Genomic DNA, 25518 nt, shown 5'->3' with positions numbered 1-25518 from the left:
TTTTGGATACTTTGCATGGCAGCCTTTCAGCATATTCATTTACTAAACGTGTATTTATTGTGGGCTTACTGTTTATCAGACATTGTTCTGGGCATCCTTCTCTACCCTCTTTTTTTTTATTTTTTATTTTTTTCCCTTCTTCTCCCCAAAGCCCCCCAGTACATAGGTGTGTATTTTGGTTGTGGATCCTTCTATTTGTGGCATGTGGGATGCCGCCTCAGCGTGGCCCGATGAGTGTGGTGCCAAGTCCATGCTGAGGATCCGAACCAGCCAAACCCCGGGCTGCCGAAGCAGTGCGCCAACCCAACCACTCGGCCGCGGGGCCGGCCCCTTTCTCTACCCTCTTAAGCAGAATATACTGAACATAAATTTACCTTTGTGGGATCTTTTTAATGAATTCCAGTTATGAACACTGACTTCAGGGGATCTTGGGTGTTTAGGATTTGGTTTATGTTTTCACCCCCTGCTTAGCTGACCCTCCCTGGCCTTGTCTCCATCCCCTGCATCCCCACCTGCCTCAGTGTCCGCTTCACATTTCCTCCCTTCTCTTCCTTCCCTCGCTTCCTGGGGCCTTTGTACTAGGCCATTACATTCCTTCTCCTCAGGGGTCTGGCCCTTAGCACTTCCTTTCCAGACTATCTGTTGTTGGCAGTTTGCTTCCCCCTCTGACTGTAGTTCAGGGGAAAATTGAAGGTTGCTGTGGAAATGACTTAACCTCGTGGGTCCCAAGAGGGTGCTGTGGCACAGGGGTTCTAGGGGTGCTTCACTTTGGTTGCCAAAAGGGTGGGGTGAGCACATGACACTTAGTGGGTGGGTCCAAGAATGCCCAATACCCTGCAGTGGCTGGGTGGTATCCTACAATAAAAATATCCGTCATCCTTGAGAAACACAAGTGGTCGGTTAACCTAGATTGAATCATAGAAGGAGGCCCTGGCTGCAGGTGAAGGGCATCGGCCTGTGGCAGGTCTGCTGTGGCTTTACAGTCTGTTACTCACCTCCCCAGTCGCAGGCGGCTGAGATGAGTCGGGCATCCTGAGAGTCAGCAAGGACAAGGCAGCGCCCATTGCACGGACAGAGCATGTACCTAGTGGCCAGCCAGAAGAAGTGTTTTTTCTTCTTGTTTCCTTTAAGCCCTTAGGTAATGTCTTCCATACCTCTTGCCATTCACAGTGGTTGTTTTGGAAACCTCATGGTAGATTGAAATTTGAACTAAGAATAGTTCCCCAAATACCTTTGACTTTCCATCTAACAAATGTAGTAGGCGTGCGCTCACTCGTGTCTCTTCACTTGTGTATTATCCTCCAAAGAACCGTTCATTCCCAGGACGGGAAAGAAAAACTATGCAGTTAACCTTGACTGGAAATGCCATGTTGATTTGCAGGAGGACTTAAGATTGGTAGAACAAAGAAGAGTTTCTCTATCAACTCTCTGTGCACAGCAAGCTTTTAAGATGTCAACCAACCATTTCTTGGATGTATCTGTTAACATGTTTCTGGCTGTGCCCCTGTCACTGTTGCAGTGTTATTCCTTCTAAATCAGCTTTCTAAAACACTTACATTGACATTTTTCCAAGTTACCCACCTGCTGGTACCTAATGAAAAATTCCCTGCCTATGGAATAAAATTTGAAAAAAAAATTAAATTGTTTCTTTATAAAATGACTTTAATGTCAGTCTAAATTAAGTTAGAGACCTTCAAGGTGAATGTGTAACATTTCACCCAACTACAGTAGCATCAAAAGCAGAACATCGGCATTTTCAACTAATTGCACTTGTAGATGGCCTGTGTTCCTGAGAAGTAAACAGAAAGTTTGTGGGGAAATGATAATTCGGAAATTTTCAGAACCAGGAAAGAATGGAAGTTGGAGAATTATTTGCATGAAGCGTGTTCAGTAGAGAGAAAGAGGGAGAGAGGGAGAGAGGAGGGAATAAGTAGAAGCAGCGGGAGTTCAGGACTAAAGGTACTGCGATGGGGCCTCATCTCCGGCATCGGAACCCTCTGGCCTGCACTGGTGGATCTAGAAACCTGATGTACAGACTCGAAGGCTGGATCTGTCCACACTCCTTTCTCATTCTGTTCCCTAATTCTCTCCTTCCCCCTTGCCCTTCCCACAGTTTGGATTTGACACTAGTCCTGTCAGGGAAGCCCACACAGTCTATGTTAAAACCACGCTCCTGGGCGTTCCAAGTCCTTGGGTCAGAAACCTCCAGAAAGCCAAAAATGTGCCTGTTACTTCAGGTCTGCTAGCCACAAATTCTCTCAGCTTTAGTTAGTCTGAAAAAATTACTTATTTCATCTTCATTATTAAAGGTTGTTTCTGCTGGATGTGCAATATGTTGACAATGTATGGAACTCTAGGTTGACAGTTTCATTTCCATTCGGCACTTCATGTTTGTTTTTTAAGATTGGCCCTGAGCTAGCATTTGTTGCCAATCTTTTTTTTTCTTCTTCTTCTCCTCCCAAAGCCCCCCAGTACATGGTTGTATGTTCTAGCTGTGGGTCCTTCTAGTTGTGGCATGTGGGACACTGCCTCAGCATGGCCTGATGAGCAGTGCCATGTCCACCCCCAGGATCCAAACTGGCAAAACCCTGGGCCGCCGGAGCAGAGTGCACAAGCTTAACCACTCCGCCACAGAGCCAGCCCCCCGTTCAGCACTTGAAAGGTGCCCTTCCATTGTCTTCTGGCTTGTATCATTGCTGATGGCAGGTCTATAGTAATCTTTATCTGTGTTCTTCTGCCTAATGAATATTTTGCCCCTGGTTGGTGTTAAGATGTGATCAGCGGTTTTCAGCGGTTTGGTTCTCATGTGCCTTCGAGTGGTTTTCTTTCATGTTTTTCTTGCTTGGGATTCATTGACCTGATTATATCTGTGAATTTATCGTTTTCATCAGTTTGGGAACATTTTTAGTCAGTCATTACTTCTTCAAATTGCTTTTCAGTTTTTACCTCTCCTCTCTACTTCTGGCACCTCCTTGACGTTGCTAATTAAGTTACAGAGGATCTATTTTTGTTTTTGTTTTCAGTCTTTTTTCTCTCTGTGCCTAAGTTTGGCATTCTGCTGTGTCCTTCAGTCCCTTTATCATCTTTCCCTCTGCACTTTGTAGTCTGCGGCTGATGCTGTTCACTGAAATTTCTCATATTTTTTGTCTCAAGAATTTCCATTGGTTCTTTTTTATATCTGTCTTTCCTCATTGGGTTTAAGTTTTACTTCAGATCCTTGAGCACATTTATAATAGCTATCTTAAGATTCTCTTCTGAGAATTCCAACGTCTCTGTAATTTCTGGTTCTATTTGTGTTTAATTTTTCTCTTGGTTATGGGCCACATGTGCCTGCTTTTTCACATGCCCAGTAATTTTTGATTAGAGGCTGGACATTGTGTATTTCATGTTGTTGAGTGTCTGTATTTTGTCATCTTCCTTCAGAAAGACTTGCACTTTGTTCTGGCAGGTAGGTAAGTTATATGCAGATTTATTTGACCCTTTTCAGGTTTGTTTTTAAGCTTTTTAGGGGTGAATTTAGAGTAGCTTTGACTCCCTGTGAGCTTCCTGAAGTCTGTACTGAAAGCCTCAGTGTTCAGCGAGAGCCCCCCACAACAGCTGGCCTGCTCCACCTCTCCCATTGCTGCTTGGGCAAGGGGGTGGGCCAGCTCATACTCCCCTTTTGTTTCGCGCCATTTTCTAGAGCATCCAGTCTCTGCGAGTGCCGCTTGTGCTCAGCAGAGGACTCGAGGCTCCTCCGGGGATTTCCAGAGCCCTTTCTTTGCAGAGCTCCCCCATTGCCAGGACTGCAGTCTGCAAATTCCAGCCACCTCGACCTCTCGGACTCCCAGCTTTGCCTCCTCACCTCAGCGCATTCACCATGTTCTGCTCGGGACTCCCCTCCTGTGCTGTGGTCCGCAGAGTGCCTCTGGGTTCAGGAGCTCAACTCATCTTTTCCCTTCTCTTAGATCACGGTCCTTTTCTATGTGTGCAAGCTGTTGTTTCACCTATTTTTCCCAGCGTTCTAGTTGTTTGCATTAGGACAAAAATGGACTTGACTAAATGGAAACGTGAGACGGAAGACCTGGAGAGGCCAGCCCAGGCCATTTGTGACAGTCCTGCAGCTGATTTACCTGTCAAAGCACTGTCCTAAATTCTTTTTTTTTTTTGAAGATTAGCACCTGAGCTAACATCTGTTGCCAGTCTTCTGTCTTTTTTTTTCCCTTCTTCTCCCCAAAGCCCCCCAGTACATAGTTGCATATTCACGTCCCATCTGCCCCACCCTCACCTCAGCCCATGGCAACCTCTAATCTACTTTCTTTCTCTACGGATTCTCCTGTTCTGGACATTTCATACAAATGGAGTCATACAGTATGTGGTAATCCATGACTGGCTTCTTTCACTTAGAAGAACATTTTCTAGAGTCATCCACGTTGTCACGTATATCAGTCCATCATTCCTTTATATTGTCAAATAATATCCCATTGTGTAGATAGTCCACATTTTATTTATCCATTCATCAGTTGATGCATATTTGAGTTGTTTCCACTTTTTGGTGGTCGTGAATAATGGTGCTGTGAACATTCATATGCAGGTTTCTGTGTGGACATATGTTTCCAGTTATCCTGGGTACACACCTAGGAGTGGAATTGCCCCGTTACATGGTAACTCTGTGTTTAGCATTTTGAGGGATGTCCAGATGCCTTCCAAAATGGCTGCACATCTGCATTCTGCCAGCGATGTGTGAGGGTTCCGATTTGCCACGACCTTGAGTTTGGAGTTTTGTTTTTCTTCATTTGTATGTTGTTGGTTCGTTCACTCTGTTTCACTTCCTCTGGGAGAAAGCAAACACCAGAGCGAAAGGATCGAATGCTCCTGGGATAGGCAGCCGTGTTTCTCCAGTGGAACTGAGACGGGAAGCTCTGCGCATCCTGGGCGGGTACAGGTGCTGCTGTCCATTCAGCACCTCTGCGCTGTGATCCCTGGCCAGTAGGTTTCCCAGGCAGAAAAGCCCATACACTGTGAGTCAGCCTCTGAGTTCTGTTTGTCTGGTCTGTCGTTCCCATACTGTAGAAGGGGCAGCAGGCCCATGACCGTCTGCGAGCTGAGATCCAGCCACTTGCTGTTCCATAAACGCATCTGACCTGGGGAACAGGAGTCCTCCCCGTAGCCAGACTGCGAGTGAGTGAGTCCCAGCTCATTCACATGGTAGCTCACCACGACCCTGCCGTGGCCTCGGATACAGTAGGCCCTCACCGGAAGGTTTGCTGAGCTGAAGGAATCTACTGGGTTCCAGGGGGATCCCATCCCAGGTGCAGCAACATAGCTCTCAGACACCCCCGGGGGGAGGAACTGGCTCCGCTCTCCCCAGTAACCATGGGTGGGTCTGCAGTATAGCTGCTCTGACCCCCGTGCCCTCATTGCCTTCAGCTTAGGGACATAGCAAGTGTTAGGTTTATATTAAGACGTGTCCCATCTTTGGGCTTTCACAGGTGAGAGGTTTGTTAGTCATACGTATGCTCCTGTCTCAGGATCTTCCTGTGGTAACTGAAACATTCACTAACGGAGAATTTTAAGGGCACCAGATTTCTGCAGGGTGGTCCAATTAACCGAGATTGTTGCAATGGAGGGGGAGTTAAATTGGCCCTCCCTCCACCGCATTAAGATGTGATTTTGCACTTTCCTGGTTCAGGCTCCTCTCGCTCGGATAGAGCTCTTGTCTGATAGGAGTTGCATCATGCAAAGCTTTATGGAGCCATGTGGCTGAGCCCTTTTTATGCTGCGCTCTAATTATCCTCCTAGATCATGAGCTGCTTTTGTGGCTCTGGCACTGGAAATATGTCACCTTACTCTCTGAAAGTAAAACCCCAGAACTGCTGCCTCTAGACCTCTGTCCCACATATTGAGAGGTGTGGCTTGGCCCCTTGAGCCCCAGCTTCGCACCCAGGCCAGAACCAGGTGTTTGGTCCAGTGTCCCTCCACCCCACGGTCACTCTGCCCTCAGGAGAAGGTGCAGCAGATGCAGCAGCAGCCCCTGTTCCGCATCTCCTGCTCTCATTGTCTGCATGGTGGTGTGTTTTTTAAGTGTCACCTTTTTGGATGATAGTGAAAGATTAAAGCAACCTTGCTTATAAGTGGAACTACTCTTTGCCCTTATTTTCCCCAAACAAGAGTAGGAAGACCACAGGGAGCTGAGACAGTGGTGGAGTCTGTGCAGGACACATGCCTACATCAGTTTCCTCTCCATCCTCAGTCTCAGTCTGCTCCCGTGTCCCTTACAGTATTAGCATCCACCGGTCTGCGACTTATGGAGATGGAGAGATGTGGGCCTTGTTTCTCACCAGCCCTCAGCTTGGCCTAGGTTTTACTTCTCCCGGCAGCTCACCGGGAAGTTCTGGGGGGGCCTTTGTGCTATGCTCCTTAGCCATGGGGGTTCTCTGGCCCAGTCCTGCTGCCCCACAGGACCCCAAGAGCGTGTCAGAGAAGGCCAGGCTGGCTTTCACTTCAGTGACCTCAGAGCTGCTGCTCTCGTCCCAGCGCCTTCCCCAGGCAGCGGTACCCTAAAGGGAGAGGGGTGGTTCAGAGCTCTCCCCCAGCATAGCTCCTTCCCGGGCCCTGGGTCACCCTGCTTTGTTGCTGTGACCTCTGACGACTCCTTGGTGGGTGGGCCTCACAGCAGTGGGCTCAGGCCGTGGTGTGTGTTCCCCATGCTGACCTCAGCCTGTGGCGCAGCTACCAAGCAGCTCTGAGTCCTGCCAGTCTTGCTGCTTTCTCAGCACACTTCTGTCCTGGGACCCCTGTTCCCACAGTGGTTGGACTTGGTGGCCCCAGCTCAGATAGGCTTTGCCCTTCTTCACGTGCAGGGATTGTGCTGCAGACACCCTGAGAGCCTGAGCCTCTGTCCTTGGCTCATCCCCATGTCTCACCAGCTTAAGAGGTTTCCCCTGGTCATTCCTGGCCATTGATAATCCCTTCTTGCTCTGTCCTTGCCAAAGCCCCTTCTCCCCTGCCCCTTGCCCTTCCATCTTCTCTTTAAAGTAACATGCTTCGGATTCCACTTTTAATATCCTTCAGCCCTGAATGCAGGCGGGTCTAACCTGAGGAGTCAGGTTGTGAGACAGCAGGTCCCCATGCAGAGGCTCGTGTGGGCCCTTCCCTGGCGAGCAGCGTTACTCCCGTGAGCAGAGGGCCTGGCCGAGCAGGGTTGCAAAGGATGTGCAGGGGAAGGGACTGTTCCCTTTTTCTCCAGCTAAGGAGTGACCTTAGCACTGGAAGGAAGGTGGCACCCTATGCCACTGGGAACTTGTCTAGGTGGGACCTAGAGACTTTTCCAGAGGCCCAGGCAAGCTGGCGGAACCCTGGGATTTGAGCAGAGCGCCGCTCAGGCCTGCCCACCTCAGCTTGGTACTCTTCCCAGTGACTGCCAGTCCCTCGTCCCCAGCGGTGTCACCACACACCTAAGAGGCCTCCCCAGGCCTCTCACCTGAATCCCCTCCTGGCTTGATGTGCCGCTTATGTAAGCCTGGTACAGGTGGTGGCAATTTACCACTTCCTCTCCAAAAGAAAGAGCTATTCTAAAATACGCATTTTGTTAAAGATCATGATACTTTAGTATCTGGTTAATTGAAGTTTTACTGTACTATAACCACATTTTAGCCTCCATATACCAATGAAGAAAAAAGAAATTTTGGTTAGTTATGGGTTCCAGTTAGCTGAGTTTAATTAACATTTTATTGTCTTGACATATTTTTCTTATATTCTTTTAAGGGAGATGCAGTTAAAGACTTAATGCTCCGCTTCCTGGGTGAAAAAGCTGCGGCAAAGAGACAGGTCTTAAATGCCAACTCAGTGGAACAGTCTTTCGTTGGACTGAAGCAGCTAATTGTAAGTAACAGTGTACGTGATTTTCACGATTGCTGTTTTGTAAGTCCTGCCTTCCTTCATAATATTTTCCCAAGAGTTAATTACTTTGAATAAATTATCCAAAGCCCTTGCACATCGATAGAATTTTGTTGGATTAGATAGGAGTCCTGTGCAGCAAAAAGCATCACATTAACATACTTTTAATTTTAAGTCCAAATAGTTAAAAAAACGTTATTTTAAATCATCAGATTACTTGAAGCAGCAGCATATACTTGATTAAGTATGCTTCATCAACTGTAATAACTAGAGATAAATAATTTTATGTCGACTTTTTTTAAATACCCTGTTTTCTCCACTTGGTATAGGAGGTTTGTTACTGAATGGGTGGGTCACCAGAAGTGCACATAGCGGTCTGCCTTATTTGTTAACGGGAGTGAGTGGGAACCGCCAGCAGAGGCGCTGCCCTGAAGTGAGGCAGGGAGCTGTCTGCACTGCAGGCATTTTCACAGGGCGCACGCAGATGCTTCTGGGGGTCTGCGCGCTGGAAATTGTATACCCCTACAATTGTCTTTTTTCTCAGCTGGTTTTATTACAGAAGGGTGTGTCCGCAAACAGATAAATAAGAAGAAGCGCTTGCTTGCGTGGTTAGCAGACATTTTGTGTGTAAACTGATTAAAATTTAATGTTCAGTAAACGTAGATCAAATGCTTCATGGAGTTTCTTTTACTGAAGTGATTCTAGAATTGTTCCTATGATTAAGAAGCTTTGGGAAGGAAAGATCAGGAAATGTTCTGTTTTTATAAGGGAGGAAGAGCAACTAATTTTTAAATATCTGTATATCTTGTCATTTGCTCATGAAGTTGTAGGTCTTAGAAGGTAGCCGTTTCCGTGGCCGTGTGAGACTGGTGCAGTGAACAGACTCTTCCGTTGTTTGGAGGGTTGTCATTCCCTTTATCTGGCCTTGAAACACCTGCTCTAATGCATCATCAGGAGTAAAAGGCCGTGTTTGATGTGTGATGAGTTTAACAAGGACACACACGGCCATACACAAACAAATTGTAATTAATTTGTTCCACAGGCTATCTTTTTACCTTCTCTGATTATTCCTAGTGTTACTAAATATATACAGGTTTGATTTTTTCCATGCACCAAAACTACTTGAGGCCAGTAGAGATTTTATTACAGTCCTAATAAAGAGACCTGTTTAAGGTGGGAAATGTATTTATAAAAAGATCGTTGCCTTGCCCTGGTATTTTAATTATGTCCCAAAATAATTCCTGTCGTCTTTGAGACTAGGAAAGAGTGTCTAAATGTATTTTCCTAAGTAATGTCAGTGTGCTCTAAGATTGTAATTTACAGGGAAATGAGTGTCGTAGCCTGTGGAGAAGGACATTTTAATCACTTTAATGGTGTCATATATAGAATTAACGATTCCCTTTGAGTCGTAGATGGGGAAAAGTTATAGACATACTATTAGTTACTTGAGCGATTTTTATTGGACTATTTTTCTCATCTTTTGAAAGTTGTTGAATGTCTACGTGCAGTTTTTCAAATAGAGTCTATGTCTTTTTTTATTAGTTTAAAATAATAATATTTATTTAAATTTGGGTCTTTTTCTCATATCAAACTGACTTCATTATCGGGGTTTTACATGTCATATACACTAATTATGAGATGTTTTTAAAGATTTCCTCCCTGGAGCTTAAAGTTTTACGTGGTATACTTTAAATTCTAATTTTAAAAATAATTTCTTCACCAGACATTTCTGACTTCTGATATTGAAAATGGTGGTCCAGGAAGAGGAACTAGAAGGTAGAAAACAATGAGATAAAAATAGCAAGAAACACTCTGAACAAATCTAATTATAATTTCAAATAGCTGCGGCATGCAATCCTAAGCTCTGGCGTTCGAGGCTGCTGCAGCGAGGTTCCGCAGCTCAGAAGGAAGGGAGTGCCTGGCCTTGCAACACGACACCCTGGCCTGTCCTTGACCCCCCTCAGACCTCCTGTCTGGCTCACCAGTCAGGCCACAGAGCTGTGCAGGTAGAGTGGAAGGAGGAGGACACAGGCCAGCCCAAGTCTCCTCCGGCGTTTTTCTGTTAACAGAGAGGCCGTGGCCCTGCTGGGTCCACGGCACCTCTCAGGCAAGGGCGAGGAGCAAAAAGGACCATCAGAAAGCTGAAGGCCATGCTCTTTCAAGGCTGGAGAAATAAACCCACCACAAACACACACGCGCACGCACACACATGTTCACACATGTGCGAACGAGGAAATGTTCCCTATGTCTTCTAATTGGAAGTTCATGCCAGGACAAAAGCTGGGGAAGGTGAAATGAAACAGGAACCACTTACCTGCCACAGCAGAGGACAGGAACCAAAGGCTATCACAGCCTGTCCCGTCCCCACAACGAGCGGTCAGGTCAGAGGAGGAACAGGGACCATATTGGCACAGGGCGGGTCATGGGGCAGAGTGGAGCCTGAGACACACACCTGTGTGGAAAGAACGATCTTACAGGTTATCAGGGAGAGGATGAGCCCAGCAATGAATAGCACAGAATTAATTGGATATTCAAGTGGGAAAAATTTAAAAGATCTCTACCTCTTAGCACACACAAAAATAAATTCCAAATGAATTAAAGCAAAATTTCTTAAATTTCAGAAAATAGTGGAGACTCATAGCCACTCAGAGTAGAGAAGCATTTCTTAAACAAGATACGAAAGACTAAACCTTTCAGGAAAAGATTGATAAGTTTGACTACTTTGAAACTTAAAACTCCAATACAACAAAAACACCATAAACAGCATTAAACAAGCCACAGAAGGAGAGAACAGTTTTGAAGTACACATTAAGACCTTCCTCTAATTAGAAAGAAACAGAAATAGCCCAATAGAAGAACAGGCTAAAGGTATGAAGAGGCAGTTCACGGAAACCAAATAGCTGATAAACATGGAAAAAAATGTTCAGCCTCATTGGGAATCACAGAAATGTAAATAAAACAAGAATGTCCTACATTTCAACTGCATCAAATTGGCAACACCACATACGGACAAGGGTGTGTATGGCAGCATGCGTCGTTGGTGGGAGAGTGCATTGGAATAACCGCTTTGCAGAGCAGTTTAACAATAATTGATAAAATAAATGTTGGTGTCACCTTTGATCCAACAGTTCCATTTATGATTATATACTTTAGAAAAACCCTGGTACATGTACGTAAAAAGACATGTTTAAGAGTGTTTGTTGCTGAATTATTTGTATTAGCCAAAAATTTTATTAAAAACCTTACTATCCAACAACAAGAAAAAGAAAATTATATTACACTGTCAATTAAATCCTCTGGAGCAAGTGAAATACATGAACAAGAGCCACATTCATCACAGATAAATTTCCAAAGCAGTGTTGAACAATAGAAGCAAAGTGCGAAGCCTGCCTGTAGGGTGCCAGCTTGCACTGATGCTTGAAAACAAGCCGCAATCCCTCAGCCAGGATCCCTTAGAGATCTCAGTCTCTGAAATCCAGGGGGGCCCCGAAAACTGGAAGTCATTTTTGGCAGCAAAATCTGGCCTGACCAAACTCATCTGGCGCTTGCCCCTGACGTTCTCCACGCTTCTCTCGTACACTCCTCCTTGCCTGCCCTCGCCTCCCGCCCTGCTCCCGTTTGGAGGGGAGGCAGCGGGAGCTGCCTTCCTCCGAGACCCACAGCTCTCCTGCCAGCTGTCACCTCTGGCCTGGGCACACTGATGCCTCACTCTCTTGCCAGGCCTTGGGTCACCACTGTCCCTTCGTGGTTCTCCTGTCCCTGCCTACACCTTTGCAGGTAGCGCCTTCACCCAACTCCTCAGGCGCCCCTGGGAATGGTTGGTAGCGCAGTGCCACCAGGCCCCTGATGGAGAGCCAGTGACAGTCTTTGTTGACCCCACTGGGTGTGAAGGAAAATATTCCTGTGCCTGGAAATGTTTGGGAAATACAAAATAAACTGTAGCCAAGTGAATATTTTATGTTCTCTCATCAGGAAAATAAATTTGGGGTAAGTATAAACTGTAAATGGTAAACTTTTCTAACAACTTCTTTGTGCTCTTTCCTCTCTTCTTTTTAAATTATGATACATTATTATGAGACATCCTTGTCTCTCTGTTTCCTCTGCTAGCTTGTGTGACTCTCAAACCAGAAGATAATCCGAATCTACCGTAGGGATTAGAGGAGCTGAGTCACCTCTGGTCCTGCATGGCAGTGGCCCTGAGTGGAGCAGAATGAATTTTGGGTCTGAGCCTGGCTTCGTGTGTCTACCCCATGGACCCGTGTCCTCAAACAGGGAAGGAGGCACCCAGACTCCCTGCCACTTGCTGTTTTGTTAGTGTCTCACGGAGTTAGGTCATCCTGACTTGTAGAAATGTGGCTGTCAGCTTAGCGTAAGTTTGTTTAGATATGACTACGTGTCATTTATAGACCAGCGATATTATCATGAAAGGGCTTAGTACTGATGGCGCACACAGTCCACAGTGGCAAGTATCACAGGAAATCTTTTATATTCAGTCATCTGTGAGAAAATTATATTGGGAGAAACAGTAAGAGAAGCATAAACATTTCTACTTTCTATTTTCAGTTAGGGAAGAAGCCACTTTTTAAAATATTTACATTTACTTAAAAGATAATTAAGATGATAGGTTTTACTTCATTTTTAATAGTGATCTGGTTTGAAATATAGAAAACACATCTTAGTATATGAAATCATAGCAAGGGCTGAAGGCTTTTTATATGACACATTTTTCTATTTTTAATCATTTATGGAACGCTTCATATTTGCAAAGTACTTGCAAATAATTTTATTACACATTTAAATGTTTTATTAGTAGTGGGTATCTATACATAGTGGATATAAAATAAGATAGGAGTCTTACTGTATAATAAGTATTTCTTATTTGTTTCAAAAATATGCAGATGTCCATGATCAGATTTTCTGATATATATTTTTTTCACCCGCACACGCTCTCTCTGCCTTTGAGGTCTGTCAAATAGATCAGCAGTGGGGCTCCCTAGGGGTGTACCGTGTCAGGGCGCTCCTCATCTACTGTAGCTAAATCTTTATTTTTCTTTCTTTTTTTTTCAGAAGAAAACCTCTTTCCTCATGCTTTAACTGTCATACTTAGTAGTAACTTACACCTTCATGCTTGGTAAAAAATAATGTCTTATTTCAACAAGCATTACTTTGGCTCCTGCGTATCAAGCACTGCTCTAGTTAAGAGACAGAGTGGGTGTCCCCTCTGGGGCCCCCACTGCGTGGATGCAGGTGGACATGCATGCCATCCGTTTGCAGACAGCCAGGACAGAAAAGCCTCGTCTGCAAGCAGGCTCTTGCCGTAGGTGTGCAGCCCGCCCTGTAATTCACAAACCGCTGTCTCCTCACTTTACGAACAGCATGCTCTTACTTCAGGAATACTGGAAAGAAATTGTTTATGTAACCACTCTGGGTTAACATTTTAGTATGTGTGTCTGTATAGGCGGTTTGTCTGTGTGAGTATGGATAGATAGGTATGTATTTGGGTATATATATATACATAAAACTTCATATTATATTTATTCATAATTTTGTATCTTTTTATTACGTAACATCATATCTGAAGCATGTTCCAATATTAAAGTCTTTAAAAACGTATTTTACTAGCTGCGTAATCTGAAACTGGTATCAGTAATCTTGGGGTGAACCATTTTGTACAGAAATCTTTTCTACGTATGTGATGATTTCTTTAGGATAAATCCTAGGAGGAGAGTCACTAGGTAGAGTATGGACAGTTTTGAAGCTATTAAAACACACTCGGTTACTTTTCAGAAAGGTTATGCCAGCGCACATTTGCCAGCAGCTTGTGAATGCGCTTGCTTTTGTGTTTCCTGTGCGCCCTGATGTGTATCTTTTTTAGAAATTGTTTTTTCTCGTTTCTTAGGCTCAGGATGGCGTTTGCTTTGTTGTTGTTGTTTTTTTGTTTTGGCTAGTGAAGATCAACTCACTGGTAAAGTGCATAATTTGTATTTCTTTCGTTACTAGTGTAGTTAGCATTTTTTTAATGTCTTTTTGTAGTTAGATGAATTAACTATTTCACAGTTTTTGAACATCTACACATGATAGATGCCATACTAAGTAGATACTTTTAGAAGTTAAAAGACCATGCACTGGGGCTGGCCCCTTGGCCAAGTAGTTAAGTTTGTGTGCTCTGCTTTGGCGGCCCGGGGTTTCACCATTTTGGACCTGGGTGCGGACATGGCACTGCTCACCAGGCCATGCTGAGCTGGCATTCTACATAGCACAACCAGAAGGACCTACAACTAGAATATACAACTATGTACTGGGGGCTTTGGGGAGAAGAAGGAAAAAAAGAAGAAGATTGGCAACAGATATTAGCTCAGGTGCCAATCTTTAAAAAAAAAAAAAAGCAGTGTACTACGTAAGGTCATTGCCCTGAGAGCTTACCCAGAAGGAAAGAAGGACACTGTCACAGTTCAGAGTTAATTTGGATGCCTCAATACGTGTACAGAACAGATGAGACGGATCGTGTCCCAGGGCAGTATTTCTTAGCCCGTTTTTCATTATTGGCCCCCTGAGGAGCATTTTTAGACAGCTTTTCCTAATTGCTCGCTCGCACCCTTAGCCCCGCATCAAATTAAAAACTAGGGAGGAAGATTTTGTTGGTTAGGGTTAACCTTTGGAGGGCAACTAATCATTGTTGTCCACCAGGAACCAAATTCCATCCCCTCTGAGAATGTGTGTGCGGGGAGAATAAGAATAGGGTGCCTTCACCAGGGCGGGAAAGGCATCATTATGATCAGGTGTGAGCTGGGTTTTGAGGATAGTCATCCTTGCAGGCGTTTCTGGCTGGAGGCATTGTAGAGTGAGCATATGTGACAGGTGTGAACACAGACAGCTGACTAGGGGAGAAGGGTAATAGGAGGAGAGATTAGTTATATCTTCATCAAAAGCAGATTGCACCAGGGGCTGGCCTGGTAGTGTAGTGGTTAAGTTCCATGCTCCGCTTCAGTGGCTGAGGTTCACAGGTTCGGATCCCAAGTGCAGACCTATACCACTCGTCAGCCATGCTGTGGCGGCATCCCACATATAAAGTGGAAGAGGGTTGGCACAGGTGTTAGCTTAGGGCTAATCTTCCTCAAGCAAGAAATGAGGAAGATTAGCAACAGATGTTAACTTAGGACTACTCTTCCTCAGAAAAAAGGTCGAAACAGAACATCACACTCTCATTTCCAGCTCTGGGGCTGCCAACTGCCAGACTTTGAGGTTACATGAGATAACTGAGGCACAGGTAGTAACTTGCCTGAGGTCGCATGGCCAGTAGTAGCTAACGAGCATACCTGAGCATCCTCTGCCAAACCTTTGCCCTCGTCTGATGACCTCGGCATCCGCTGAGATGGCCTGATCAGCCCCACAGCCCTCAGTTCCTAAAGCCCCTTGTCTCCACTGACTGTCTCTCCTGGACTCTGTTTCAGCCACTTTCTCCCGTGGCCACACTTAGAGTCTGTGATCGGCCACACCACCCCACCTCCACATTCACTAATTGCCACACACCGCCCTCCTGTCACAGCACCCTCTTCTGCCAGCCAGCATGTTCGGCTGCTCCCACAGCGTCATTCTTCTCCTTGATTGCACATCCAGCCCATTAATCCTGCTCTCATTGTGTGTATCAAAACCCCGTTTCTTCACTTCCTTCTTTGTCAAGCTTCGTTTCCATGGTCCACATTTCAGAAATGCTCTTGTCAAAATCCCAAGCAAGCTTGCTCCTTCATTCTCTCAGGGCATGTGTCTCAGAAAACCCCGGCTTGCTCTGTGCTGACACCCAGGCTGCTGAGCCTGCTGGCGAAGTCCCACATCCAGCTTAGTGCAGCATGGCGACACTGTAAACTTAGGGTTATCAGCTTCCGGTGGGCCTTCAGCCCTGCAGGACCGTCCATCCTGCTGGCTTCCTTGCCTGCTCCAGTGCCTTTTAAACTCTCTACTTCTTTCAGACCTCACACCCTACCCCTCCTCCTCGCCCATAAAGATGAATGACTTTCCCCCAGCTCGAGAGCAGAAATGGAGGCCTCACGCCCAATGCCAGATACACCTGCTGAGGTTAGTGTCCAGAATCCCTCCCCGACACTCCCCTCAGACTTCGTTCCTTCCTTTCTTCCTGTCATGCAGTAAGCCTTTTTCCAGCCAGATCCTTCTCCTTTGTTTTTTAACACACTCAAGTGTTTGGTTAGAAACGAGCCCTTAGTCTCCCCCTCAACAGCTGGGTGACTCAGGCTTCCCTCTCCTTGATTCCATGCATTTCATTCAGCCGGCCTGCCCACCCGGTCTCTCTGTGGGACGAGCTCTCGATGCGGCCACTGGTGATCCTCCTGTTGCTCAGTCCGCCTCGGCTGGCCTCTCAGCAGCATGGCGGCCTCCTCCTGCCCCCGGGACACACAGCTGTCCTCTGCTTCTCGCTCCTCGTCCTCGTGAGATTCCTCAGGCTGCGCTTCTGGACAGTCTCCTCTTCGTCCTCCAGGCTTTCCTCCACGCCATCTGCTCCTCGCCCTCCATGCGCACACTCTCCCACATTCCGTCTCAGGCACAGGCCTCTTGCAAACGTCAGTCCCATGTGGCCAGCTGTTTATTTTTCTTGTTTTCTTGAATATCTCAAAGGTCCCTCAAATTCAACATTGTCCAGAGTCAGACTGAATCAAATTTCAGATTCCAAGCTCTGATCCTTTCTCCTCTTCCCTGTCTCAGAGCTTGCGTGGGATTTTGACAAAGAGCACCTCTGCCACCTGGTTGCGCAAGTCAGACTCGAGTCTGTCCTACAGCCGTCTGTCTCCCCACATCAGAGCGTCACCTGCCTTGTCACTCCCCCACTTCTGCACCACTACGCTGCTGCACGCCACCTACAGCCATGCCCTTCAAGCTTGGTGCTGGAGGGATGGGGACTTTTTAAAATTTTTCAATCCTATAGCCTATTGAAACTTGTGTAAAATTCCACATAAATTAACTAATAATGAGGAAAATTAAATGAGAAACGTGTACCAAGCACAAGCCACCTCTTTGTTATTATTGTATGCAACAGACATAGAATACTCTGTCAGATTGCTATGGCAGTTTCTCGGTTTCTAAGCCTTTCTTATTGTGGACCAGTCTCAAGCCTTTGAAGGGACGTCCCGCTTGAAGTAGAGGTGGCCAGGCCAGGTGGCTGTGGGTCCTCTCAGGGCCCAGGGGAGTATCTTAGGCCTTGTGGGCCACAAGGTTCTCTGGGGCAGCTCCACAGCTCTGCTGTGACCACCCACCTCTTCTGTGGGAGCCCAGAACCAGCCTTAGACAACACGAAACGAGGGAGGGAGGCTGGGCTCCCTGCCTCTGTGTGCAGCCCGGGCACTGCGCAGATCTCCAACACCAGGCCCAGACGGCTGGGCGTCTTCCTCATGCTTTGTCTACATCTGCTCAGCTGCTCGGACTCATTTTCCGTCTCTGCAGGGGACTGATGATTCTAGAATGTGATCATGACACGTGCATGGTCTTGGGAGCCTGCAAAGGCTGACCTGGCCTTACCTGCTTCCTGCATCCTCACCTGCAGGGCCCACCCTTCTCTGCCCTCATCCTCACCTGCAGGGCCCACCCCTGCCTGCCCTCATCCTCACCTGCAGGGCCCACCCCTACCTGCCCTCATCCTCACCTGCCGGGCCCACCCCTACCTGCCCTCATCCTCACCTGCAGGGCCCACCCCTACCTGCCCTCATCCTCACCTGCAGGGCCCACCCCTACCTGCCCTCATCCTCACCTGCCGGGCCCACCCCTACCTGCCCTCATCCTCACCTGCCGGGCCCACCCCTACCTGCCCTCATCCTCACCTGCAGGGCCCACCCCTACCTGCCCTCATCCTCACCTGCCGGGCCCACCCCTACCTGCCCTCATCTTCACCTGCAGGGCCCACCTTTCTCTGCCCTCATCCTCACCTGTAGGGTCCACCCCTACCTGCCCTCATCCTCACCTGCAGGGCCCACCCTTCTCTGCCCCACCTCTCTTGTGCCTCTGGCCGATGTGCACCAGGGCTTTGCACACAGGAACTCCCCTCCTGCCCTCTTCACTGGATTCTCTCTTACTTGTCCTCAATTTAGGTCCTTTCCTGGGAGGAAGACTGCCCTGAGAACTCTGTTTAGAAAAGCCGGCATGTGTGGCCTATGCAGTCAGGGAAGAGAGCAGTAATTCATTGCCCCTGCATACAGAATCTGCTTAGATCCATACACAGAAGTGGTTCAAACTTGGCAGAATATTTTTCCCTCTCACTTTTCTACATTTGCAATTCAAGAAGAATATGCATAGCCACTTTTATTATATAAAGTGATTATTGTGTTGAAATGTAGACCAGAGAAAGCATTTGAAGATAGTTTTAGTAAATTATCTTAACCAGTCTAAAAATATTTCTGAGCTATCAACCAGAACATGGAAATCCTATATTACTTGAAATCATTGCTGTCGCAATTTGGACCATTTGGGGGAAGTGGCTCCAATTTCATCTTCATAGTTGACAGGCAGCTCTCAGACTTGTTTGAGGGACTGCAAACAGGATAATGAAGAGCACAGACTCTCAGTGCACGTAGATATCATGCGGTCTAAGGACGGTTTTACTAGCAAGAAACCTAACCGTAATATACGTGTGCTCGTCTCCTCAGCTCAAGAAAGAAAAGCCACAAGATATATTCTAAGAAATCACATTTGTGTTGTCCTATTGTATTTGCAGTTCTGGCATGTGTTGTGTAGCTCACTGTCAGGCTGCAGCAGGTACAAGGATAAGAGGAAATATTGAAAAAAGTCCATCAAACACAGAGACCACTACACACCTATTAGAATGGCCAAGATCCAGAACACTGACAACGCCACTTGCTGGTGAGGATGTGGAGCAACAGAACTCTCATTCATTGCTGGTGGATGTGCACATGCTACAGCCACTTTGGAAGGCAGTTTTTCAGTTTTTTACAAAACTCAACATACTCTTACCGTATGATCCAGCAGTCGTGTTTCTTGGTATTTACCCAGAGGACTTGAAACTTATGTCCATACAAACACCTGCATGCAGATGCTTATAGCAGCTTTATTCATAATTGCCAAAACTTGGAAGCAACCAAGGTTTCCTTCAGTAGGTGAATGGATGAATAGACTGTGGTTCATCCAGACAATGGAATATTATTCAGCACTAAAAAGTCATGAGCTGGAGGCCGGCCCTGTGACCAAGTGGTTGGGTTCACACGCTCCACTTCAGTGGCCCAAGGTTCGCTGATTCAGATTCTGGGCGTGGACCTACACACCGCTCATCTGGCCAGGTTATGGCAGCATCCCACATAGAAGAACTAGAATGACCTACAACTAGGATATACAACTATGTACTGGGGCTTTGAGGAAGAAATAAAAAAGAGGAAGATTGGCAACAGATGTTAGCTCAGGGCCAATCTTCCTCATCAAAAAGCATTAAAAGAAAGCCATCAGCAGTTGACCAGGAGAAGACCTGGAGGATCCTGAGATGCATGTAGCCAGGGAGGGTTTCTGACTTGCATCAGGTCACATGACCCGATCATCCTTGTTTATCGTCCTTGTTCACTTTTCATTGCTTCCTAGCTCGCACTGTGCTGAATGCTTTCCTATACATTGTTGTATTTAATCCTCACAGCCATCAGCTAGGATAGTTCCCTTCAGCTTTGCCAATTCGAGATGTCGTGAGTCTGCCAGCCCCTCAAGGTTAGCTGGCATGCCAGCGCTCTTAAAAAGTAAAAGGCTGGCTGGGGCTGGTCCAGTGGCATAGTGGTTAAGTTCACACGCTCTGGTTTGGTGGTCCTGGGTTCAGCTCCTGAGTGTGGACCTAGCACCACTCGTCAAGTTATGTTATGGCAGCTGTCCACATAAAATAGGGGAAGATTGGCAGTGATGTTAGCCACCATCTTTCTCAGGCAAAAAGAGGAAGATTGGCAACAGATGTTAGCTCAGGGCCAATCTTCCTCACCAAAAAAAAAAAAAAAAGTAAAAGCCTGCGGCCTGGCTCCCACTCTGCTGCAGCTGCTTCTCCAGCAGAGTGTCTGCATCGGCTGTGCCCCAGGGAGCTCCAGGTCCGGGCCTGCGGGCCTGTGACAGTGGAAGCTGAGAGTCACTTCCCTCTCCAGTTCTCAGTAACAGGGCCAAGTTCTTTGTCCTCACACTTGGGACTCTGCCTGGCAGGGGGGAGGTGCTGGCAGAATGGTGCGTGAGGAGCAAGTGAGTACCTGACGCACTCTGGTGTACATCTGTCAAACAGCGTCATGTCCATCCCCTGCCTCAAACCCGTCTGAGGCTTCCTGTCGCCTGTGCAGTGGGCCTGGATCTCGGGGCTGAGGGCCTGCCTGCGTTTTCACTCCATCTCCTCATGCGCCCTCTCACTGCCCGTCTCCAGCCACGCTGGCATGTCCCTCACACACACTCCGTCCTTGGAGGCACCTCCGGGACTCATTCATGCGGCTCCCTCAGCTGGAGGGCCTTCCTTTCTTGACCCAGCTCTTCCTCCTTCAGCTCTCAGCTTCGCACACTCCCCTGAGATTAAGTCAGCCCACCTGGTGACATGCTCCCACAGCGTCCTAGGCTTCTTGTTCAAGAAGCACTTTGCGGAGTGACATCAGCATCATGGCAGAGTGAACTTGTCCAGGACTCACTCTCCTCCAACATACAACAAATAGGGGCAACCCTACTCCAACAGAGGACATCTTAACACAACACGAAAACCTTGGAGACCCACAGCAGCCACACGACCGAGGGCAGAGAGGCTGGAGCCCCTGTCGGAGGAGCTGGAATGGGGTAAGAGAGAACTGCGCTCCCTCCCCTAAAGACTGCAGCCGCTCCCGTGGGAGGCTCCATGAGGGAGGGAGCAGGGGAGGGGTCGCTCATTCACTGGATCACCAAGGACGCCCTGGGGCTCTTGTACCCTAGAGGGAAGCCCTCTAACGGGGTGAAAGCTTTGGCACAGGGTGACCTCATCAAGCCAAGACCCAGGAGACCAGATAGCAAGAGCAGAGCAAGAAAACCTTGAGCACACACAGGAGATAGCGCCCCTCCCCACACCCGCCTTGTGCCGCCCCACTGCTTGAGATCTCGGCTGAAGGTGGAGGGCCCAGAATATGCTGCTCTCAACCCCCACCCAGTGGTGATAGGTGGTAACTACAACCGAATAGTATCAGAATGAGAAAGACCTGACCTACCTCCTCTTAACAACATCAGGCACTACATCAAATCTCCAGACCAGAGAGAAAATGACAAGTACCCAGCATGCAGTCCTGAGGACACAGAAATATGTAAGATAAACAACAATGAATTCAAAACAGCTATCATCAAAAAACTCAACGAGGTAAAAGAGAATGTATAGAAGCAATTCAACGAGTTCAGGAGCTACTTCACAAAAGAGATGGAAACTATAAAGAAGAATCAATCAGAAATATTAGAGATGAAAGACACAATGGAAGAGATAAAACAAAATGCGGATTCCCTGAATGCTCGAATGGACGTCATAGAGGAGCGTATCAGCATTAATCGAAGATAGACATGTTGAAATGCTCCAGACAGGGGAGGAGAGAGAACAAAGACTAAAAAGAAATGAAGAAAGTCTCCGAGAAATATCCAACTCAATGAGGAAACGCAACATAAGAATTATAGATATTCAAGAAGGAGAAGAGAAGGAGAGTGGCGCAGAGAGTGTGTTCAAAGAAATAATAGGAGAGAACTTCTCAAACCTAGTGAAAGAGAGGGAAATCTATGTGGAAGAGTCTTCCAGCTCTCCTATATTTGCCAATGTAAAAAGACCTACTGCAAGACATTCAGTAGTAAAACTGGCAAAAATGAATGACAAAGAATACTCAGGGCAGCAAGGCAGAAGAAAATAACTTACAAAGGAACCCCTGTCAGGCTTTCAGTGGATTTCTCTGCAGAAACCTTACAAGCTAGGAGAGAAGGGAACAACATATTCAAATCTTTAAAAAACAAAAATCTTCAGCCAAAAATACTCTATCCAGAAAAATATCCTTTAGAGATGAAGGAGAAAAAGCTTCCCCAGACAAACAAAAGCTAAGAGACTCCATAGCCATGAGACACCCCACACACGCGCAAGAAATCCTCAAGAAGGCCCTCATACCCGAAAAGAAAAAAGGGAGAAAGGTATCACAAAACAGAGTAAGGAGATAAAAAGATAGACAGGATCAGATTAGGATAGCAAATACTCAAGTATAGCATTAAGCTAAAGGGAAGGAAAACACCAAAAACAGATAATCCTCTCATTTTAACCACAAACTCACAACACGAGATGGAATAAGATATGAGAAAAACAACTTAGGAGGGGAGGAGGAAAGGGACTGAATCAGTTGAGACTAAGGAAATGAGGCCATCAGAAAATGGACTATCTTGTACACGAGATTCTGAAAACAAACCTCAGGGTAACCACTAAACAAAAAAGCAGAACAGAGACACAAAGAATAAATAAGGAGAAAACAAAGAAACACATCATAAAAAACTACATAATTCAGTGGGTAGACCAAAACACACAGGACAAGACACAAAGGAAATGCAGGAAAACTGGAAAACAAATGATAGAATGACAGCATTAAGCCCTCTTATACATCAGTAATCACCCCAAATGTAAATGGACTGAATTCTACAATAAAAAAGAAACAGAGTGGCGAGGTGGATTAAAGAACAAGACCCAACAATATGCTGCCTCCAGGAAACATATCTCAGCTCCAATGACAAACACAGGTTCAGAGTGAAGGGATGAAAGATGATACTCCAAGCCAATGGCAATAAAAGAAAGCAGGTGTCGCAATACTTATATCAGACAAAGTAGACTTTAAGATGAGACAGGTAAAGAGAGACAAAGAGGGGCAGTATATAATGATCAAAGGGACACTCCATCAGGAAGAAATAACACTTATAAATATCTCTGCACCCAACACAGGAACACCAAAGTTCATAAAGCAACTATTAACCTAAAAGAAGATATTAATAATAACACAATAATAGTAGGGGACCTCGACACTCCAGTCACATCAATGGATAGATCACCCAGACAGAAAATCAACAAGGAAACAGTGGAATTAAATGAAAAGTTAAACCAATTGGACTTAATAAACATATATAGAACACTCCATCCAAAAAATCCCAAATACGTAATCACAAATTACACCCAGCTCAATTAGAAAAAGAAGAACAAACGAAGCCCAAAGTCAGCAGGAGGAGAGAAATAATAAAAATCAGAGCGGAAGTAAATTCTATTGAAACAAAAAAGGCAGTAGAAAGGATCAGTGAAACAAAGAGCTGGTTCTTTGAGAAGATAGATAAAATTGACAAACCCCTAACCAGACTTACAAAGAAAAAAGAGAGAAAACTCAGATAAACAAAATTAGAAATGAAAGAAGAGACATAACAGACACCACAGAAATACAACGGATTATAAGAGAATACTACGAAAAACTATATGCCAACAGAATGGATAATTGAGAGGAAATGGATAAATTCTTAGACTCTTACAACCTCCCAAAGCTGAATCAAGAAGAAACAGACAATCTGAATAGACCAATCACAAGGAAAGAGATTGAAACAGTAATCAAAAGCATCCCAAAGAATAAAACCCCAGGACTAGACAGCTTCCCTAGGGAATTCTACCAGACTTTCAGAGAGGATTTACTACCTATCCTTCTCAAGCTATTCCAGAAAATTAGGGAAGATGGAACGCTTCCTAACGCATTCTACAAGATCAGCATCCCTCTGATAGCAAAGCCTGACAAGGGCAATGCAAAAAAGGAACACTACAGGCCAATATTGTTGATGAACATAGATGCAAAAATCCTCAACAAAATTTTGGCAACCCGAATTTAGCAATACATCAAAAGGTTCATACATCATGATCAAGTAGGGTTTATACCAGGTACACAGCAGTGGTTCAACATCTGCAAATCAATCAACGTGATACACCACATCAACAAATTTAGGAATAAAAACCACATGATCATCTCAATAGATGCAGAGAAAGCTTTTGACAAGATCCAACAGCTTTTATGATAAAAACTCTTAACAAAATGGGGATAGAAGGAAATTACCTCGACATAATAAAGGCCATATATGACAGACTCACAGCCAACATCATACTCAGTGGGCAAAAACTAAATGCCATCCCCCAGAGGATGGGAACAAGACAAAGATGTCCACTATCATCACTCTTATTCAACATAGTACTGGAGGTTTCAGCCAGAGCAATTAGGCAAGAGACGGGAATAAAAGGAATTCAAATAGAGAGGGAAGAAGTGAAACTCTCGCTGCTTGCTGACGACATGATCTTATATATAGAAAACCCCAAAGAATCCATCAGAAAACTAATAGAAATAATTAATGACTACAGTGAAGTTTCAGGGTACAAAATCAAGTTAGGAAAATCAATTGCTTTTCTATACTCCAATAACAAATTTACAGAAAGAGAACTCAAGAATACAATTCCATTTACAGTCACAACTAAAAGAATAAATCAAACAACCTGATCAAAAAATGGGCAGAGGATATGAACAGACATTTTTCCAGAGAAGGTATACAGTTGGCTGATAAACACATGAAAATATGTCCAACATCACTAATCATCAGGGAAATGCAAATCAAAACTACACTAAGATACCACCTTATGCCTGTTAAAATGGCTATAATCACTAAGACTAAAAATAACAAATGTTGGAGAAGGTGTGGAGAAAAGGGAACCCTCATACACTGCTGGTGGGAATGCAAACTGGTGCAGCCACTATGGAAAACAGTATGGAGATTCCTCAAAAAACTAAAAATAGAACTACCATATGACCCAGCTATCCCACTATTGGGTATCTATCCAAACAACTTGAAATCAACAATCCAAGGTAACATATGCACCCCTGTGTTCGTTGCAGCACTATTCACAATAGCTAAGACATGGAAACAATCCAAGTGCCCACTGACCAATGACTGGATAAAGAAAATGTGGTGTATATACACAATGGAACACTACTCAGCCATAAAAAAGACAGATTCATGCCATTTGCAACAACATGGAAGAACCTGGAGGGAATTATGCTAAGCGAAATAAGCCAGACTGAGAAAGACAAACACCAGATGATTTCGCTCATATGTGGAATATAAACAAACATATGGACAAAGAAAACCGTTCAGTGGTTACCAGGGGAAGGGGGGTGGGGTTGGGCACAGGGGGTGAAGGGGAGCACTTATGTGGTGACAGTCAAGAAATAACCTACAACTCAAATCTCATATTGATGTAAACTATTAGGAACTCAATTAAAATTTTTAAAAAGCACTTTGCATACACACAAAATCATTTAATTAATTCTTGAAAAAAATACTGTTTAATGTCTACCTTCTTTGCTAGATCCTCAGAGTAATGTGTGCAAGGATGTGTGTTCACTCGCCACTTTGCCCATGGAGCCTGGTCTCTGCCATGGTCTGCAGAGACTTCAAGCCCATTTGGCGACCGACTATATAAACGAGTACATCTATAGCGTCCAAAGGTAGTGCCTGTTAAATTGAGACAGTCCATATTGAGCATCTACTTTTAGCTTCTTAAGGGGTTTGTACATTCTCTGTGATAATATTTTCCCATTCATTTGCCTACCAACGCTTCTTTGTTTATTGCAT

General features: G+C 45.5%; 1 protein-coding gene across 2 annotated transcripts in view; it reads left to right on the top strand.

Moving 5' to 3' along the window:
* The window catches only part of TRAPPC12 (trafficking protein particle complex subunit 12), an 88267-nt gene that overhangs the window by 10449 nt on the left and 52300 nt on the right, over positions 1–25518 (top strand). For both annotated transcript variants that reach the window (XM_001502898.5, XM_005600235.4), the window contains exon 3: positions 7747–7863. In XM_001502898.5, the coding sequence (XP_001502948.2) occupies positions 7747–7863 (117 nt within the window). The remainder of the gene's footprint in view (positions 1–7746; positions 7864–25518) is intronic.

Source organism: Equus caballus, chromosome 15 (assembly GCF_041296265.1).
Source record: "Equus caballus isolate H_3958 breed thoroughbred chromosome 15, TB-T2T, whole genome shotgun sequence".
Classification (NCBI taxonomy): domain Eukaryota; kingdom Metazoa; phylum Chordata; class Mammalia; order Perissodactyla; family Equidae; genus Equus; species Equus caballus.
The sequence above is the reverse complement of the archived record's forward strand: the minus strand, read 5'-3'. Positions and strand labels throughout refer to the sequence as shown.